At 43.2% G+C, this 21,321-nt stretch overlaps 1 protein-coding gene across 1 annotated transcript in view; it reads left to right on the plus strand.

Annotated features, from left to right (window-relative positions):
• GREM2 (gremlin 2, DAN family BMP antagonist) overlaps positions 1–19,125 on the plus strand; it is a 33,964-nt gene extending 14,839 nt beyond the window's left edge. The window contains exons 2-3 of the mRNA XM_081905848.1: positions 14,745–14,820; positions 16,623–19,125. Coding sequence (XP_081761974.1) covers positions 14,786–14,820; positions 16,623–17,136 — 549 coding nt within the window. The 5' untranslated portion in view covers positions 14,745–14,785 and the 3' untranslated portion in view covers positions 17,137–19,125. The remainder of the gene's footprint in view (positions 1–14,744; positions 14,821–16,622) is intronic.
• Positions 19,126–21,321: the final 2,196 nt, after the last annotated feature.

A 21,321-nucleotide genomic window follows, 5' to 3' on the forward strand; every position in this document is an offset into this window, starting at 1 on the left:
ACCTTGAGTCCTACTGCCAAAACCTTTCTTCCCAGTCTAGGTCACCTTTCCCTATCAGCTTATTTGATTTACTTTAAAAGATGTCTGTTAGCTGAACCCAGGCTTCACACATATTTACCTAGCTTAATAAAACTCCTTACACAGATAACTTAATCAAAGAAATGTGAATGTTTTAATGAGGCACATATAGGACATTCCTGATGGATTCAAATAGGCTTACTCTCTTAAGAGGGAATATGTTAAAAAGTCACTAAGAACTACACAAATGGCACGCAAGTTCACATTTTTAGGTGGGAGCTCTACTGGCCTGGGTGGAGGCATACATCATGCCTTAGGTGGGACAACACTTCCCTGAGGGAGCAAGTGCAGAATATTAGGGTGCTCCTGGATCAGGCATGGGTGGTCAGCTGATAATAATCATACTCATAATCATAATAATTTTTTATTTGTACCCTGCCCTCCCCGGCCAGAGCCAGGCTCAGGGTGGCTTACATCATGAAACTAAGACAGTATACAAAGAACATAAGAACATAAAAACAGGCAATCAATTAGTTAAAATACATCTTAAAATTAGTTCAGAGCAAATTGAAATCTGGAGAAATGGCAGTCCACAGGTAAAATTGAGAGTGGTTAATATTCTCCATGGCCAACTGTTAACAATGGTCTTATAAAGGACCTGTGAGCGGGCTAGGAGGCCTCTTTAGTGCTTGTTCTTGTACAGAAAGAAAAGAATCAGACTGAACCCCGACCAAAGGCCTAGTGGAACAGCTCCATCTTGCAGGCCCTGTGGAACGCTGACAAATCCCTAGTCTCTTGTGAGAAAGCATTCCACCAGGCCGGGGCCACAGCCGAAAAGGCCCTGGCTTTGGTTGAGGCCAGTCTAATCTCCCTGGAGCCTGAAATCTTCAGGGTGTTATTATTTGCAGACCTTAAGGTCCTCCGTGGGGCATACCATGAGGCTAGGGGCACCTTTTACCAGATTGCCAGCTATAGTCTTTCCCAAAGGAGGTGAATCTGACCTCAGTTTATATTCATAACATTTGCTATATTCAGACTGCCCTGTTACAATTCTTTCTATATGGAGCTCCCTTTAACATTTGGGAAACCACAATTTCTACAAAATGTACTACACCAATTCTGCACCAATTACATTGATTCCCAATTTGTTTCTGGGTTCAGTTTACAGTACTGGAATATAAGTGTCCTGGACCTATCTTACCTTAAAGGCCACACAGTCTTTAGTGGTACAATCCATTCCGTTACCTCATTCCGTTACCTTCTGTTGCTTATAAAAACCAGGGACTACTCTGTTGTTGCCCCATGGAGCTTCAAAGCAGGGTTGGGTGAGCATTTTCTTCTCCCGTCTGCTGGATCTCCAGGCTTGGTCCAGTAGGTCTGGGTGGGTTTTCCTTTTCCTTACTAGTCTTGGTGTTCCAGTGAGAGTTGATGTTTTCAACCCATGAACTATCATTAGGCCTAGAGAAGTCTAGTGCTCCTCCCACCCCACGCAAGGGCTAAATTCTTGCACACCAAGGCCCTAATTCAGACCAGCTCCCCTCCCCCAGTCCACACTGGCTATTTCTGATGCAAACACACACACACACACACACACACACACACACACTGCACTCAAGGACAAACTAATGTCACATACAGTTTGGCTCTGTATGTGAGCAATCTATTCCAAATGTGTGTCTTGATGATAAAGGTGTTTTATCTCAGAACAGGAACTGTCCAGGCTTAGGTGCCCTCATAATCTGTATGTACCTCTGTGCTATCATTGCAAAGCTGGAGCAACTAAATTGCAAGAGTTCTGTGATAGTATACATAGCAAACTCTGAAAGTACTTTAAGATGATGTGGCTTTTTACTATTCAGAATCATTTGTGTGCCCATCAATAACATATTCCTTAATTTGCTGGATCAAAGGAACATAGTAGGCTGCCTTCTATCATTGGTCCATCTAGCTCATTATTGTAGGCAATGGATGGTGTCCACCTAGTCATGTATATGAACTTCAGTGGGTTTACTCTGAGTAGGACAAGCACCGACTATCACCCACTGACTGATAGTGACGATCCTTGGTTTTAGACAGGTAACACCTCAAGCCCTACATGGGGATGCTGGGAACTGAACCAGGGACCTTCTGCATGCAAGGTGGTTGCTCTACCAATGAGCTACAGATCATCTCTGTGTGTTCATCTCATGTTCCACATTCTCTTTCTCCTCCTCTGGTTGCCTTATCTGATAGCTGGTTGCAGTTTGTCGCTCCTTCATAGGTTAGAAGCATATCTGAAAGGGGTCAAACCATCGCAAGAGGTGTTGAAATTTTGGGAGGTTGGTTAGTTACAATGGAATGGTCTTGGTAGTGGGGTGCATATTTTTATTCTTATTTATGTATGATTTTTACTTTGTCTAATAATAATAATAATAATAGAAGCATATCTGAAAAAAACAAGAACAGCAACCAAGATCTTCATTTTACACCTCTGTTACTAATGAAATTGGCACCAAGTATATTTGTTCCCAGCTTTGTCAGAGCAGCAATGGCATGGAACAGATGGAAGAGCTTTCAGATAAAAATGGAACATCAGGGTTGCTTGCATAGCAGTGCTGAAAAACTCATCCGCTCTATTGTGTGTGTTTTTGGAGATCCTGGTGCAAGCGTACCCTGAATCCCAAGGCTTCCTGCAGGCTTGTTCCCTGGATTGACCTCTGCTTTAGCTGTCCTTCCAAGATTCATGATAAGGGCCGTGCAAGCCAAGTTATATGAGGCCATTAAAAACTCATCATTTACCAGCCAGCAGCTAATGCAGTACCATTAAATCCATTAAAGGGGCAATATCATCAAAGGGCCTACTTTGTTTTTTAAGCTGAAATAAATAGGTGTATGAAAAGGTGTCACGTGGTCGCCTTAAATCCGGTCCCTCATATCATATCACTAGACCGTGTTCTGCTCAACCTGCTTTGATATCCCGAAAGCTCCGCTTTGATCAGAGACTTCACAGGATCCAGATCACTTGCTGGGTCCCTTGATGTTGGCGGCTGTTGCTTTTGTGAGGCATTAGACGCGGTAGTAACAAAAGGCCCAAAGAAGTCAATCTGTTCTGTGCTGATTCTGGGCACTGCAGAGGGGTTAACCCTCTGGCTCTTGCTTTAACCTAGCATGTATTGTGCTCTCTGTGCGCATTGTGGTGAAGTAGAGGAGCCACTTTCCTTTTCCTATCCTGGGCCATTAGTCATATCAAGTCCCAGGCAACTGGAGCAAGTCCCGTCCTCCTCTGTAGATCACAGAACAGTGGGGTTAGGTGGGGCATTTTGCGTGAGTGTGAGTTCCATGTCTGGGAGTTGGAAAATGAGCTTGCTCTGGATGGGCTCGTGCTTCTTTGGAAGGAGGAATTGCTTAGCATGGAGGTACTTTTGGATCCACCATTGTCACAGGAGGCCTAGGAGCACCCCAAGCACCCCACAGTTGCCCATGCTCTCATATTCCTCACTATAACATACTGCCCACTTCATTGCCCAACATTCTCCCCCAGTCTGAGTCATTATACACCTACTCTCCAGGATCTGCATATGCTTCTGAGACCAACGTAAGTTGACAATGTGATTTTTTTCTTGATTTTATTGTTTTAACTGCTTTGAGGGTTGTTGTTTTGGTCTCACCAATAGGTGTTGCACTCTACCTTTCAAGGTGTGTCAGGTGTCCAGCTTTTGTTGTCAGGTTAAAATGTGTTCATTCACATTTTAAATGCTGGGTGCTAGGCCATTGGTTTTCTATTGGTATTGTGAATGTGTACTGTACAATTGGGTTAATGTACAGTATGTGTTGATATCCTAATGATGTGATGGGATTTTATAGGTTTTATTTGTACTGTGAAAACTGCTCCGTGGTTTTATTGTTTTTAATGAAGAACTGTCTTCATTAAATTCAGTTGCCTTATCAGATCTGGCCGAACTATTTACTCCAACTGGTTGCATTTCTCCAGAGATTCTGTGCCTGGTCTTTTGCAGCTGGAAATTCAAAGCCTGAGAGAAATGAGGACCTGAACATGGAACCTTCTAGATGCAAAGCAATTAACAAAAACAACAATAACAAGCCCTCAGGTCTCACCCTAAGCCAGGCACTTTTGCTAGGTCACACCCCTCACCGGCCCTCCTTCACACCCCCTTTGAGTGCCTTTGCTGGGTTGGAAAATATCACTGAACCTTCATAATGTTTCTTGCTTGGAGAACAGAGAGATATAAATGTGTGTAGAAACCACTGACCTTTATGTGGATGTGCAAATTTAGAGGTCACTTTTGCTACTCCTTTTGCATCCCCAATGGCTTGTGGCCTCCTGAAGGTTCTCCATGAAGGAATGCAGCTTCCAGGCATCCCACCCCTGCTGTAGTGGTTAGTGTCAGACTGAGGCCTGGGTAACCAACTCTCATCAGCCAAGAACTCTGATTGGAGGATTGGGGGCCCAGTCCCTCTCTTTTGATTAAGAAAGACGATGGCTCCACTGCGCAGCACTTGCGTCTCACACCAGAGGTCTCCAGTTCAAGCTCTAGGAAGGGTTGGAAAAGTTGTGTGAAATCCTAGCGAGCCACTGTCACTGTGTTGACACTACTGATGGATGAATGGTCTGACTTGGCATAAAGCAACTGTCTTATGTTTCCATCCAGAACTACTTCAGCAGTATGAGAAATCTGCACTGCTCAGTTGGTGGTAGATAAGTATGCATCACTGGTCAATTTCAGTTCACATGCTGAAGAAAAGGAGACAAAATTTCCAGGGCTGTTTGAAGTATCTGGAGTCAAAGAAAACTCAACGGCTATCCCTCTTTGTCAAATCAGTCGTGTGTGATAGCAGAAATCAAACCAGCTCAGCCCTATTTCAGAGCTGCCGATACGGTTTCCCAGGAGTTGTTCAAAAATTAAATCCATCACTATAGGTAGGATTTATTTTTTTGCAACACAGGCTTGCCATGTAACCAAGACGCACTCCTAATAGATAAGCTGTAATTACTGCTCTATGGTACAGTCACTGAATTCTTCATTTGTTCCGGGGTTTACATTGCACCAAAGGAAGATTAGGGTCAGCTCTGTGTTGCTTAAATAATTTGCCTGGTACGGCAGTTTGCTGGGATTGAGAGGAGCAGAATCACATTGCAACTCAAGGGCAAAGCAGTGGTCTGTGCATTCACTTTTGTTTCTTCAGATCAGGTTGAACAACTTCACATGCAAGCTGTACTGATTATACTTGGGAACTATTCAGACAAGCCTTCATTTTCTTGGTTGACAAAAATTCACCCTTCCAAAAGCTGTGAATATATTGAACTAGTCTGCCCAGACACTCTGTCTTTGTGCCATCCTTTCCCTTCATGGCACAAGGATAAATAAGGAAGACCAACTAACAATAATCTCCTGTCATGTCAAACCAGGAAACTGTGGTTACTAGGTTCAGGATATTAAGCCATGGTTTGAGTTTTGATTCTGGCTTGTTCCAAACCTGTTAATCATAGCTTCCCATTTCTGCACTAACAGAAAACTATGGTTACTCGAAGACCTTAATGTTTAATAGTGGTTCACCAAGAAGAAAGGGGGGAGGCAGCTAAAGTGTGCCAAATGCAGGACTAATTCATATTTTACTTGTTTTACATATAATATAGGTATACTATAAAGGGGGGTATTATTGAAGATAATATTGGATTAAATGGACAAATAAACAAACCATGTCTTATAGATGCTTATGCAGGAAAACACTATTACTTGCTGTTAAGAGACTGCAGTGGACCGTAGGGGAGGTCATGATGTTTAAAGGGACCTTAGTATGCTGCATTTAATTATATATAGAAGGGAGGGATGCAAAAAGAAGAGCACCTGCCACCAGCTTTACAACCAATAAGCATCTCTTGAGGAAACTGATTCTGTGTGACGTCTGCATTTCCTCCGATTCCAACCTGTGCAGTGCTGGTGCAGGAACATAGTATACTAGAAAATAAATATTCTCCAACACACACAGAGAGAGAGAAAGAGAAAGAGAAAGAGAAGAAAGCTGTTTTCATCCTTAAAAAAATAATAATCCAGAATCCATGATTAGGAGGAGAGAGAGTAAAAATTGGCTTGATTTTGAAGCCACAAAGTCTACATTTAGTCACAGTCTTAGGATGGAGCTGAGTTACTGCTGGATTTTATATTTTCAAAAATGTGGGATTAGCTCTTATATGTTTCATTCCCCCAGCAATCCTAGCATGGCACCTAGTTGATCCTAATCCAACAAAGTCTGCTAGCTCATCCTACACTCTATCTTGCTACTGTGACTAAATGCAGACTTTGTGGCTTCAACATCAAGCTTCCCCCTCAGTTTCTCCCCTCCCCCAATTTACTTAGCACCCAGTCTGAAGACTTCTGGAGAGTTCAAAAGCTTCCTCACTATTTTGTTCATTTGTTTCACAGATTTATAAACTTCTTCACTGCTAAAAGCTACCTAAGCAGTGAACACCACAATATACAATGAAATAAAATGCAAAAGGTTACTCCTAAAAACAATTACAATTATTTGATTGCAATTCCACAAAATGGTTGGCTCACCATTGGACCTTCTTAAATAAAAATGCCTTTTAATATGGTGACATTTTTGTCACATTTTGGCTGTCTTTAGAAAAAAGCTGTTGCCTAACCTTTGAAGAAAATATGTGGAACACATTCTAAAGCCATACTTTCAGCTACTGCAGTGTATTAAATAAGAGAGAAGTTGTGCACAATAGAGGCAGCAGAGAGCCCTTTGCAGCCTACTGAGTGAACATTTGCCTTCCAATTAGAGTTACAGATAAACCAATGCAGTGCTGAACAATACTAGAAAAACTGTGGCCCAGATTTGACATTTGGGGCCTGCAATAACCTGCTGAAACTTAGCAGGGCCAGGGCCAGTCTTGAGGACATCTGCATACGATAAGGTAAAGGGACCCCTGACCATTAGGTCCTGTCGTGACCAACTCTGGGGTTGTGGTGCTCATCTTGCTTTACTGGCTGAGGGAGCCGGTGTACAGCTTCCGGGTCATGTGGCCAGCATGACTAAGCTGCTTCTGGCGAACCAGAGCAGCGCACGGAAACGGCGTTTATCTTCCCGCCAGAGTGGTACCTATTTATCTACTTGCACTTTGATGTGCTTTCAAACTGCTAGGTTGGCAGGACCAGGGACCGAGCAACGGGAGCTCACCCCGTCGCAGGGTTTCAAACCGCCGACCTTCTGATTGGCAAGTCTTAGCCTCTGTGGTTTAACCCACAGCGCCACCATATGATACCTTGTGATAGAAGTGGTGTATGAGCTGTATGAGCTGGGTAAGCACTTGCATTAATATACACATGGCTGGTCAAGGATGGGTGGGCATTGTGCCCTACTTTACAGAGGCCGGACCTCTCTTTGAAGGAGTCCTCTGTTTGAAGGGCTGTCCTGCCCAAGTCCTATTTAAAGATAAAGAGCCAACAAGAGGAGAACGGGGACCTTGAAGTCACCCATCAGCAGTTAATACCTAGATAGCAGACTGAGTAGACATGCTGGCTGCCTGGTCACAATCTACTATGGTGATGCATATGAAATTTCTATATAGTAATTATTTGTAATTTTGCCTCTATAGATATAAATTAGCAATATGCAAAAACGCATGCCATCTTTTTTAGATCATTTCCTCATACTGTATTTAGTGATGTGCAAGATGGAGCCATCCTTCCATCCAAAATAGGCGGAAGGATCACACTTGTCTGGTGGATTTTTCCATGCATTTATTTCATGAATGAACCACAATGCACACAAGTTCACTTAAAGCGTACTGTTCGCTGTCTCTAAACATCCTAAAAAGCCAAGCATACCTCTCTAGGCAGGCTATTCCACGGTCTGGGTGCTGCAACAGAAAAAGGTCTTTCCCTTATGGACACCCACTGCATTTTGGGAGAGGGGAGGGGAGGAGAGAGGAAGACACTGAGAAAGATCTTTGTAGTCAAATAGAGGACATATTCATATGGGAAGAGACAGTTCTTGAAGCACTCATGTCCCTGGCAATGTAGGGCTTTTTGCTTGTTTGTTTAACCTCTCTTGCAAACCTGAGCTCACTCTGAGCTTTCACCCATCTGACCTTTCTGCAACTGTTGGCTACTTCCTTTGTGATTTCTCCTTCCTTCCATTTCTTACACGTTCCCTTCTTACATCTCAGTCCATCTGTAAGCTCTTTATGCAGCCACACCTTTAGGTGCCTCTTACTTTACTTTCTTGTTGGAATTGTCTGCCTTTGTGCCTTCAGTATTTCACATTTAAGAAACTCCCATCCATCTTGGACTCTTCTCGTTGAGTATTTCTGACCATGGGACTTCACTCAGTAGTTCCTTAAGCTTTCTGAAATCAGTTTTCTTAAAGTTCAGAGTGCACATCTGACTAGTTAGCTTTCCCTTGCTTGTGTATCATGAAACCCAAAGGACACGATCACTTCCTCCCAAGCTTTCCTGTACTTTCACTTCATCAGTCAGTTCCTCCCTGTTAGAGAGGACTAGGTCCAAGAGAGATGACCCTTTTGTAGCTTCTTCCATTTTCTGGGAAATGAAATTTTCTGTGAGGCAACCATGCCCCTTCATACTCATGCACATCCAGGGCCGTCTTAACCATAGGCACCAGGGATACTGGGCGCTTGGGTGCCGGGCTCTCAGGGGTGCCAAGCCGAGAGTCTGGGGCCTGAGAGTTGGAGTCCAGGGAAGAGCCCGCTCGTCGGTCGGAGTACCACAGCAGGCTCTTCTACTGCAGATGCCTCTGCACCGTGAGTTTGGGGGTGAGCGAGCCAGCGAGGTGCTGAAGTGGCCAGCCGGCTCCTCCCTCCTGCTCGCCTGGGATCGCTGCTTATACCACGAGGTGCCCAGTTTTGCTCAGTGGCTGATGTTGACGCCTCGGACTGGTTTGTTGCGCTGGGCTCCATATGTTTCCTGTTTTCTTTTCCTGAGCAGAGATATGCATGGTGTCAGTTCCCTTAAAAAAGGTCAACAACTTCGGGGTTCCCCCTTTAAAAATGGATGTGCGCTGCATATGCACATCCATGTGAGTCACCTTGTAGACTCCTGCATATACAATGAGTACCTGTTCTTTTCCTCTTCATCTTCCTCCTCTCATTACCATCTGTTTCCCTCCCTCTGCCAAACTGATGTCTTCTTTTCCCATAAGGTCTCAAAATCACATATTAACTTCATGGGTTAGGATAGCCTGCTGACCATAGCTCATGTACATGATACAAGCTAATTCCAGGCATTTTAGGGGGAATCTGTTATCTTCCCACCCCAACACTATGGGGTTCACCTAAAATTTCCCCTTCCCCAAGTCTTCTTCCCACAGAACTTTAATTTTTAAAAAACAAAAACAAAACATTTCTCTTAGTGTGGATAAACCTGAGTTTTTGTTCCTTCTGACTGGGTGTGGGAGTAGGCTGTACATGTTGGCAGGCAGACTTTGGGTGGTACAGCAGACATTTGCTTAGAAATGTTTGAGAGTAGAAGAGCAGGTTTGCTTAGAGTCACATCTTTCTGACTATACAGAACAATAATATTGATGGTATTTTCTAAAGCCATAGAATCTAATGTGATAAACAAACATGGCCAGTAATAGTCTGGTTTTCCTTCCTTAGATTGTTATTTTTCGTTTTTCTTTTTCCTCTGCTGCAAAACTGGAGAAAAGTGCTCATTATGGTATAAAATTTTATTGCTGTTCGCTTGGCCAGTCTTTCCAAATAAGTGCCAATAAAAACTTTATAGCACCCTGTATCACTACATATTCTTTATCTTGTTTATTTGTGTTTTTGTCCTTGGTTTACATCTCTTTCCCCTCTAGAAGGCATGGTTTCCATGGAAACTAACAAAGGCCCTATGCCATGGCTGTATCCATGGCAAATGGAGACCTGGTACTAAGAAGCATAATAATACAGGAAGAATGTGGCACACAACTATTTGACATCCCTCCCCTTAATCAAAGTCAGCCAGGATATTCATCTCCCAAAGTCTTTCATTTCAATGGCAACATCTGCTGGCCCTGCTGTAGCTAAGATCAGAGATATCACACAGAAGCTGTGGTACAGCTACCAAAAGGTTTTCACCTGCTACGTACCTCCTCCTTGCCTCCCCTCCCCTCACTATTTTATCTTATTTTCAAAACTGTAGTGCGTGCATGCACACAGAAACAAAGCAGAGTGCTTACGTTTAATAGCTGGGGGATATAAGAGGATTCCAAGATATGGTCAGCACAGGCCTCTCAATCACTAATAAAATATTTAAATTCATATGCTTTGCGGGCAGGAAGTCAATGTAGAGCAAAAGCTCAACAGTAATGTTATCTCTGGACCAAGCTCAGATGGCATAATGAGTAGCTGGATGCATTTTATCCATGCCTGAGTGGGATGGGCCAAAGCCATCAGCTTCGCTCACTTGGAGGTACAAAAAACTCACTGTGTGGGCAGACTCTCGTGATGCTTCTCCATCTCTGGGTGATGTTGTGGTATCTTTATGCAGGAAGCTCATACCTTACAGCAAGAGTGCCATAAATATTTCTTTATAAACGTAATACTTGCTTTACTCACAGAGACTTACAAACACAATAGAAATGCTAAAACCAATTACAATGAATACAATCAACTGTTGTATTATTATTATTATTATTATTATTATTATTATTATTACAGTATTAATAATACAATCAACTAAAACAAAACAAAGTAAACCTTTTGAAAGTAAACCTTTCAAATTAAGAGCCAAAAGCCGAGGTAAAAAGGAAGGCTTATGGTATTATTTGCCATAGGTGCCAAAATAACCTGTCCAGCCTTAGGTTCTGTATACCATGACTTGTGTGAGGGCAGACGTGCCATCTGTTGTTCTGCCTTAGTCAGAAAAAAATATCTTGAGCCAGCTCAGTAGTTAAACTGAGGTGTCACAGGCACCTACTGAAATAAGTGCTTTTTACCTCACAGCTTCCACCATTTTGAAACCACTTTTGCCTCAGAGTTTTCTTTTAATGTTTTTCTGAATGTGAGGCATTCATCTAGCCTTGTGAAGTTTAGAAAAACATTCCCTTGTCTGCGATTAATAGCAGCAAGACCTCCGCCCCCGCTCCCCCGGTCCACAAACAAATAAAAAATAACCCAGAAACTTTTTTTAACCCTTGGTAAGTTTATGCCCCTTACATGGGGGGTGTGGAGGGAGGGTGCATTGCAGGGACGGAGAACCTGCAACCCTCCAGATATTGTTGAACTACAACTGCCATCATATCTGACAATTGTCCATGCTGGCTCGAACTGATGGGAGTTGGAGCCTAACAACATCTGGAGGGCCACAATTTATGGGGTATTGGGGTGCAAGAAAAGTACTTCTTTAGTGTTGGGAAGAAACCCCTTTTGCTGTTGCCACAGCCACAGACCCTGGCTTCCCAAAGCATCCCTTTATTTATTAGGGTAGGAAGTTACAGTTGGTGTTCCCATGATGTGTGGAAGATAAAAGAGCGGGTGAATTTGCTCCAGAGTTCTGCTAGGTCAAAAGATACTCAACAGAACAGAGGTCTGGCAGTCGTTTGCATATTACCCAATACTTGAGAGACAGACATTGTAAACGACAAGGCAACATTCTTCAGCAGCCTTTTAATTCCTGGGAGGATCCCAGTCCCATTGCGACCAGTGGATGATTCTATTTTATTTTTTAAAGGAAAGGACATAACAAGACTATGGTGTTCCATGGAGCCAGAGAGCTCTTTCGTAAAACAGAGGGCCCCTGTTTAATCTTCAAATCACGATATTTAAAATGTTATTGTGTTGGCTGAACATTGTGTGTGAAGTGACTGTTTCAAGGCCCTTCACTTCAGAGCAAGCAAGACTGGAAGAGCTGGCCTGTAGTCTATGCCTGCCAAAGCCCAGTGCTGATGGAAAGCCCAAGGCTGAGTTGAAGTGCAATTCTGCACACTTAATAGCTTATCTAGTAACTAATGCTGAAGTCACCCGAACTGCAACTGCTGCCTGCCAGTCTTTACCCTGCTCTGCAGATATTATACAAACCTCTATGTGCCAGGCCTGGCTTATTCTCCCTGTGATGAAGGAACACAGCCTTCTCTAGTGGTTAGACCTCAAGAATTGGACTCCTTGTGTATTATGGGCTATGTATTCATTCATGCACCAAGCACATTACACTGAGTGTGTCAGACAGGAGTTCAAGCTGGGTGCTGTCCCTGAGCTCAGGCTGAAGGAGGCACGTGCAAGAACCTCATGAATCTTAACAGGCCAGGATAACTCATGAGACAAAATACAGTTCTCTACAATTGCTAAACAGGCCTGCTATCTGGTCTGAAAAAGTTACTTTGCCAGTCTCTGTTCCCTATCACAGACTTGCCTCAGTATTGGCTCTTCCAGTGCTTTGCATATACTTAGCTAGAACCCTGCTCCTTATTTGATAGTTCAGGAGTAGAGCACATATGAAGTTTAGCATAACTTATTATGTGTGTGTGCTGCCAGGCAGAGTAGCTAGTGCTGGACTGGATGGACTAATTGTCTGACTCAGGATAAGGTAGCAGCTTATGTTTCGTTCTGTCTTTTCCTCCACAAACTCTTCTGCATCTGGCTCTGACAGCTTGTGACCTCTCTTTCAGGGATGTATTGAGGCCATACACAGTAGAAGCTGTAAACAATCCTGCAAACTCTCTGAAACAGAAAGAGCCATTGTGGTGGTGTGGTGGTTAAGACAGTCAGATTAGGACTGAGGAGGGTCCAATGGCCACTCAGCCATGAAACCAGTGGGGTGACCCTGGGCCAACCCATATCTCCCCATCTAGCCCACCTCACAGAATTGTTGCAAGGATAAAATGGTGTATTGGAGGTGAGGGCCCACAGAACTTATTGAAGGAAGAGCCAGATAAAATGTAACGAATAGATAAATATACCTGTTGTCAGAGATGAAGGAGCCTCAAACTATGCTTTTAAAACCAGTGAGACAAATGTCCACTGTCTTGCCTGTGAAAGGTGTGTCTGATAACAATCATTACTTGCAGCTCCACGTATTGTCAGAAGAAAGGAGTTAATTTGAAGTTTAAATAAACCTCCAGTTCAGCACTCCTCTCTCTATGCTTCGGTGCCAGAAGGAAATCCCCTTTCAGTGCTGGTTACCAACTGTGCAGATTAGTAAGGTCTTACGTGAGCTAAACAGTTTTTAAAAATTGACATCTCTTGCTGTGGTAGGAGCATATCATTAAGGGCTATTTAGACAAAGAACATAATAAAAGGATCAAAGCCCTCCTATCCTAAGGGAGAAAAGCAGCAATCTCATTCCCACTATAAACATTTTGTGCCTTTGTTTTGAAGATTGTAAAAGCTTGCTTTCTCCATTTCCACTTCTCTGCTTCTAGAGGAATGGAGCTCACCTGACTGTGGTTTCATAATTAAGGCTTTAAATTTTAGCAGCTTATAGAAATAGCTTCCACCTAGAATGTAAGGGCTATTGAATGAAATAAAAAGCACAAGTTTGGTCCCCAAATCCATTTTGTTTATAACCAATATGGAATTGCTGCTGCTCATAGCCATTTCTGTAGTGCTACCAGAAATTGCAAGTACTACCGTTAGGCTGAGTCAGGTTGATTACTTCAGGTGGCAGATTTGCGGGAGCCTTTAAGCAGGGGATAGTAAACTGACAATTCTTACCCCATTGTAGAACCACTCGGATTTTCTGCTTCAGAGGCCAAATGTATTGGGCTGTCTTTACAGGATGCTGTGGTCTGAGCAGACTTTTGCCTACACCAATGATGGGGAAAGCCAATGGGATCTCTTGCAGCTACAGTGCAGTGAAACAATAATCTTAAGAAGGTTCAGGAACTAAATATTATTATTAAGGGTAGAACTGTGGGAGGGAGCAGAGACACATTTTATGTCAGTCTACAAATAAAGAATGGGACGTAGCTGTAGTAGGGTCACTGTGTAGAGAAATGTCTCCCTTTCCCAAATAATTCATGAAAAGGGTGCACGGTGTTTGCTAGGCCCTTCCTCTTTCAGGTTTTCCAGAATTCTTGTGGAAGCCCTTTTTTCTGAGGGGCAGAAAGGAAAGCCTTATTTCTGAATTGTTTGACAGCCAGAATATTCACAGAGGGCTTTGGATTCACATGACCAACCTGGAAACAACGTAGTTCAAATGCTAGCCAGCCAGTAACTATGTTACTTTCTAGCTGTTATATATCCCAAACAGCATGCACAAAAAGCCTAGAATTCAAAGTAATGGGGCACGTTCATTTTCCAATAGCGTGATTTTGGAATAATCAAATGAGCTCTGACTCATTGTTTGTATGTTTCTGGGGCTGGCAACAAAGGAAGGAAAGGAATAATACAAGATTCAGTTGCATCTCCAGAGAAAGCTGTAATTAGCTGATTGAAAAGGAATTTGGCCTGAACATCCAGTTAACATCCCATGGTTTTGGCCATGATAACCTAGTATTCGGTCAAGTAGAGAGAGCTGTAACTTCCCTGAAGACTGGCTGGAGTCTTTTGGTTAACGTAATATTTTCCCATTCTGGCCATGATCCCAAACACACTCATTTGTAAGTGAGCATCACAGATTTCCATGTGATTCTTAAATCTGTGATATTTAGCAAGAAATATCTTTAGGAAGAAGGGGTACTCAGTGTAGCTCAGTTGAATATGTCATACACAAATATAAACAAACCTTTAGTCACCCGTTTCACTAGCATAAAATAATTGATGCTTTCTTTTTCAGGCAGTAAGACCACATTCTCTACCTGTGGAAGGTCAGACTGAATGGCTCAAGACTTTGATATCAATTCTCTGCTTAGGTAAGTCCCCCCCCCCATTTTTCCATGCCAATTTCAACTCCCACTCTCCCTTATGCACCAACCTGTACATTCATGCACAGAATCAGCATAAAAATGCACATCTTCCCACATCTTTAAAGGCTGGACCATACTTGTTCAATTGGACCACCGTGATCCTGCAAATCACATTAACTGCACATCTTCAAGGAAGATGCCATTTCTCACAAACAATTCCTTCCCATAAACCTAGCCCAACAGCCATCCTGCATCCTCTCAAGATAGCACCCCCTCAGTGGTGAACTAGCCATAAGACTGCCAAGGAAGAAGAAAAGGGCTTGATTCTATTTTTCTAGAATCACAATACAAAATGCAAGGCAAATTTAGAGCAAATTCTCTCAGAGGCAAGTTGGAAATAAATGTTCCCATGGCCAGATTGGTTAGTGAATGGTTTTGGGTTGTCCTTCCCTGAAACAGTTGAACTTGGCCCAGACACAATTTGCTATGTAATCACCTTTCTGCAATGCACCTCCTCGGAGCTTGAGATTTACTGTTCAGAGCTGAGTATGTTGCTGTGCAGAGGACTGATGAATTGTGGCCCTGCTTTTCTTCATGCCATTATTGGGCTAGGTAGTTAGTGTGTTGCCTATAACTAATCAGTTTTACTCTGATTATGGCTTTATGGCTTTATGGCAATGCAGGAAATATCCAGACACCTCCCTCTCCTCCTCCTTCCCCCTGCTGCTACTAATTGCTCTTCTTCCTCTGTCCCAGGTGATAGAAGTAGAGGCAGAGCCATACTTTTAAATGTCTTACAGCACAACTTTAATTCTAATCTTTTATTATACCTTGCAACATTTAAACTGGCATGGGAAACCTGTGACCCTCCAGATATCATCATCAAACTACAACTCCCATCAGTCCCACCAAGAATAGCCAATGACCAGGGATACTGGGAGCTGTAGTTCAGCAACAGCTGGAGGGCCAGAGGTTCCCCTACACCTGATTTAAAAGGTAACCTTGTTGCTGGTTATATGTTTCATGTGAATTACTTTGAGGGGTTTTACAACTCCCAGTGTTCTATAAAACATCACAGATTCATGGATAAGAGTTGTCCTCAGAGCATCCAAGGGTTACTGTTTAAATAACCTCTCTAGGGCTGATCTGTGTGAGCCTGCGCAGCTACTGGAATTGTGCTTCCAACATCCAGATACAAAGGCATGCATCTCGCTCTGCAGGAGGGTGGAGGACCAGACCTGTTTGTTTCCTTGCTTCAAGAAGGCTGAATATCCTCATGTGCAACTAGCCTAGATCATACTAAGAGGGGAGAAACACATACTTGCCAAGTGTCCTGTTTTAAGTGGGACATCCCAGATCACAGAAGCCAATCCCGGCTTCTCTTTGGATGAAAGACTGTCCCGTTTTTGGGCCTGGTGGTCTGGCACAAGTCAGACCACCAGAGTCTGGTCCACCAGAGCGCTGGACCAGAAGGTGCTGTGGCATGATCCTTCTGCCAATTGCCAGAGTGCCAGACCAGAATGTGTGCCCCTCCTGACATCCTGATTTTGGGGGTGGAAATATTGGAGGGTATGCAAACAGTGGGGAACATTGTGTTTCTTCTATGCTGTACGTGTTTGTTCTTCTATCTATTAGGGCCACTTAGAATAAGTGCTCTGGTGGTTTATTACCAAATCTTGGCATGTCTTTTCTTTTCCTTTTTTCACTTTATGGATGACAATCTTATGCCTATGCATAAAAAGACACTGGCTATTTATTTATTTTTTTGAACTTGCATCTTCTATCCTGATTGTCTTGTTTTATTGCAGGATGATTTGGAAACTAGCTTTCTCCTTGTTTCTTGTGTCTACTCTGGTTCAAGTGTCGGAAACCAGGAAGAATCGCCCTGCAGGAGCCATCCCCTCCCCGTACAAAGATAGCAGAAGCAACAACTCGGAGCGGCGGCAGCATCTGCACAAAGAGGTGCTGGCCTCCAGCCAGGAGGCCCTGGTTGTCACAGAGAGGAAGTACCTGAAAAGTGACTGGTGCAAAACGCAGGCCCTGAGGCAGACAGTCAGCGAGGAGGGCTGCCTCAGCCGCACCATCATCAACCGCTTCTGCTACGGGCAGTGCAACTCCTTCTATATCCCTCGCCACGTGAAAAAAGAGGAGGAGTCATTTCAGTCCTGCGCTTTCTGCAAGCCCCAGAAGGTGACCTCCTTCACAGTGGAGCTAGAATGCCCTGAACTAGACCCACCTTTCCGACTTAAGAAAATCCAGAAAGTCAAGCAATGTCGGTGCATGTCTGTGAACCTGAGCAGCGCAGGCAAGCAGCGAAAGTGAGGGCTGGCAGCTGCCCCTGCCAGAGTCGCCATGGCCTCTCTTCCTTCACAGACAAACGAGATGGTTGTTTTTCCTCCTCCTGGTCGAGTCATTTCTGGAGCAGCGCCATTGGCCACCTGGAAGTAAAGGCTGCTTTGGCTGGTCTATTCAGAGGGTTCATAATCTATTTACCAAAGCAGATGTTTTGCCACTGGGTCTGTGTCACTCAAGGTGAAGCCCAGCATCAAATGTGGAAATGAACGTATGGGTGGCCAGGGGTTTAAATCCAAAATTAACACTTCCACTGTGTGGGAAACCTTTTGGCCTTCACTCCATCCATCCTTTTGGATGAAGAGAGAGGTCCAGTGAATTCTTCATAGCTTCTCCCTCTCATTTTGGGGACTTTTCACTTCATTTTTGACTGCCTAATGCTGTTTTTCTTGGGCTGTAATGCTGACGTGAACACATATAGTAAAGAACAGTTATGGACAACTATGTTCTGTCTGGTCTGACTGATAAGGCACATGGGCCTTATCTTCCATGGAGATAATCAACCTGCCACTTTCCGACAGAGAAAGAGACCGAAAATGGATTTATGCATATTTTCAGCTAGATTGTCTCACGTTTCCACAGCAATGTTTCACTTGTAATGCAGCTATAGCAAATTGTTGTTAAACTTGTTAATATAGACATAACCACATATATTTTGGGCGATGACAAAGTATTTGAAGGGCTAAAACAAAACACCTTAATTGTTGGGCCAGATTATTCCCTGAAAATTACAGAGTTTTGCTAGTGTTTATTTTCTCAGTAGATTTTGCATTAATTTAATTTTTTCCTTCCATCAATTCCCTTACCCTAACCTGTGTTGAATCACTACTTTTGGGGAAGAAAACAACATTGTGTTTAACCTATTGAAACACAGTAGCAGAAAAGCAAAATGCTGCATTTCTTTGTTACTGAGATGAACACCAAGAGTAATTTAAACCAATCGTTATTTCCAATGAACAGAATTGTATCTATGTAGGGAAAATGTAATGTGTGAAGTGACCCAGTCATCCTGATTTCATTCAGTGTCTCATGCTAGGTTTTAGTATGTTCCAAATGTGGCCGTTGAGATTCCTAAATTGGTTGGGCAACACCAAAAGCCATGACCTATTGCGTATCTTGGAACTTTGCATTCACGGCAATTGGAGCTGAAGGAGTCCAATGTTTTGAGGACTATTTTCCTATGCTCCCTCGGATATGACCACTAAAGGGGTTAACAAAATTGTTTGCTTCGAGCTGTGGGTTTGGTGCCAACTCAAGGGTTCAGTGGCACAGTTCTCTATTATGTGAGACCGGCTGTTTTAAGAGGCTTTGGGGGACTGATCTCTGTTAGTGCTCACCAATCGGTTTATGGGGATTGGCACGGGTAGGAGGGATTGGGCAGGTATGCTGGCCCTATATAATTTCCCCCCCTCCCTTGGTGTTACACAATGGCAGATCTGCAGTTGGGAATGCACAGCAGAGAAGGCTGAGGCTTGGTTTGGAGATTGCCATTGTCGAACATTATTCCACTACTTACTCTAAGGTTTACCAAAGCACAGTTTGGACAAAGTGGAAGGGAGAGGAAGATTCGAGTGCCTGTAGCGTAATGCACACACTTTTATGGGTTAGGATGGCTGCCTCTTGAAGAAATGAAACCTAATATCGGGTTCCTCGGGCTGGAAAACAGTAACTGTTCAGTAACCACATGAGGAAAAATGTGAAAAGAAAGCATCCTGTAGGGGGGTGGGCTCCTTACCAATTTGTGATAAAAAAAGAGATATATGCTGCAGGAGGGGGCATGTGCCCTTTGGTTAGTTGATGCTTAAATGAAAGAGTTGAGTTGACCTTGTAATGGTTCATACTATTTAAATTTTTGTTTTATAAATGAAAACAAAATGGAAGAAATGTTATAACTATAATGTAATTATTTTATAGGTGTATTATTGTTAAATTATAGAACAAATAAAGATACTCTAGGAATATATGGAATTCATACAATCCTTGCATCATTTCATATTCTACAGGGTTCAAGCACTACCTTCGTTGGGGAGTTTCCATCGTCTACTTAATTTAAATATTGTTGTACACCACCCCAGTTTCCAAGCGGGGCAAGATTCCAGGGGTTCCAGGCATTTGCCCAGCACAGTGGAGACATTGATGTCTTTATGATATATGGTTTATTTACACATGTATGCAACCTGAACCTGTGATGGAGGGATTTGCAGCCCAAAAGGGTCCTGTTTCTTTCATAGCCACAGCTTTGGATTCAAGCAGAAATCAGCCTTTTCTCTTTCTGCCTTTTCTCTCTCTACCTTTTCAGCCTGCTGCGTTTTTGCATCTAGCTTCTAGCACACATAACTCCTTCCCTTCCTCTTTTTACTCTAAACCTTGTCTTTGTCTGTTGACTGAGGGGGCTCCATGCTTTTGTTGCTCTCCCCCCTTGAGCATTTGTTCTTTTAATGGTCCATCACCCAGGCAATCACCTCAACACAGGAAGTTAGCCTGGCTTAATTAGCTTTGATTAAATGTTAACATTTGATGAATCCAGAAATTAGGGGTGTGTGGCAAACTCATAACACTATTTATCATGTTAAAATAAACCAGAATTGCAGTGGAATTAATTGGGCGAGGACCTGAGAGAATGAGAAAATCACCACCTGGTCATAAAACACAGTGTTTGACCTTGGGCCAATCACTGTCTCTCAGCCTAACTTCCCCCTCAGGGTTGTTGTGAGGATGTTCATTGAATGGCCAGAGGCATGGCTAAATGTGCATGTGTGTGACATTCATATTTTTAAATATTGGGAAGATTGCACAATTTTCTCTGAATTAATTATTTTCAAACCAACCAGCCTAATACCACACTTAGTTGGCATGGATTAAAAATAGCCGGTTTACCTTCTCAACACACATTGACAGTATTATGGAGAGCACTCTAGGATTCACTGCAAGCTTCAGCCATATCTGAGCATTGCACACAGGGTTAAGGAAAGCATGCGAGTGGGAAGTGGGGCCAGGCCAAGTAAGTGGTACCTCGGGTTAAGTACTTAATTCGTTCCAGAGGTCCGTTCTCAACCTGAAACTGTTCTTAACCTGAAGCACCACTTTAGCTAATGGGGCCTCCTGCTGCTGCCGGGCCACCAGAGCATGATTTCTGTTCTCATCCTGAAGCAAAGTTCTTAATCTGAAGCACTATTTCTGGGTTAACGGAGTCTGTAACCTGAAGCATATGTAACCTGAGGCGTATGTAACCCGAGGTACCACTGTATTCCTACCTTCAGTGTCCATGCATACAATGCAAACATTTAGAGAGCACTCACGTATCTAGGCTTCCACATGAACTGGAACTCAGTAATATTGGTACTAGGTAGCTTTGAGGCTTGTCTGTGTGAAGGCTGTCTTCCTGTTGACATTTGTGTGTGTGTGGCTACATTTCCTCCTTTACCATGTAACACAGTGGTAGAGCACTGTTTTGCATACAAAGGTCCCAGTTTCTCCAACTTCGGAATTTTTCTTTTCTAAAACCCTGGAGCAGCACTCAGGATTTACAATATCAAGTTGGAGGAACCTGTCTAAGTTACCTTCTGTGTTCCTACACAATGTCCAGATAGGATTTTTGTGAATAATAAAAGGTGTTCATATATTAATGGTAACATATGAAGAACAGTTCACATTCATATGAACCCTGCTCACCTAGGAAGGAGGAATCAGAAGCATCCGCTGCTTTCCTCTTCTTTCTCCATCCACCCAACTATATACAGTCATACCTTGGATCCTAAACACCTTGGTACTTGTTTTGGCTCCCAAACGCCACAAACCCAGAAGTGAGTGTTCTGGTTTGCTAACCCAAACATCTAATGGGGCTTCCACAGCATCCGATTGGCTGCAGGGGCTTCCTGCAGCCAATCAGAAGCTGCACTTTGGTTTCTGAACATTTTGGAAGTCGAACAGACTGCCGTAATGGATTCCCTTTGACTTCCAAGATACGACTGTAGTCTTTGTACTGCAAATTTCTATTTATTTATTTTTACTCCTGGCATAAGGGGCTTCAGGTTCAAAACAGCATCTGTGTATGAACAAGAGACAAAGCCAATTGATGTTAAACCCCTGTAGAATGAAGCATCTGTGGTGCCCGCTCCTAGAATATTTAGGTTGTGCATCTCTACCTGGGAGTAA

Source organism: Podarcis melisellensis, assembly GCF_964234715.1.
Source record: "Podarcis melisellensis genome assembly, chromosome: 3".
In the NCBI taxonomy this organism is placed as follows: Eukaryota; Metazoa; Chordata; class Lepidosauria; order Squamata; family Lacertidae; genus Podarcis; species Podarcis melisellensis.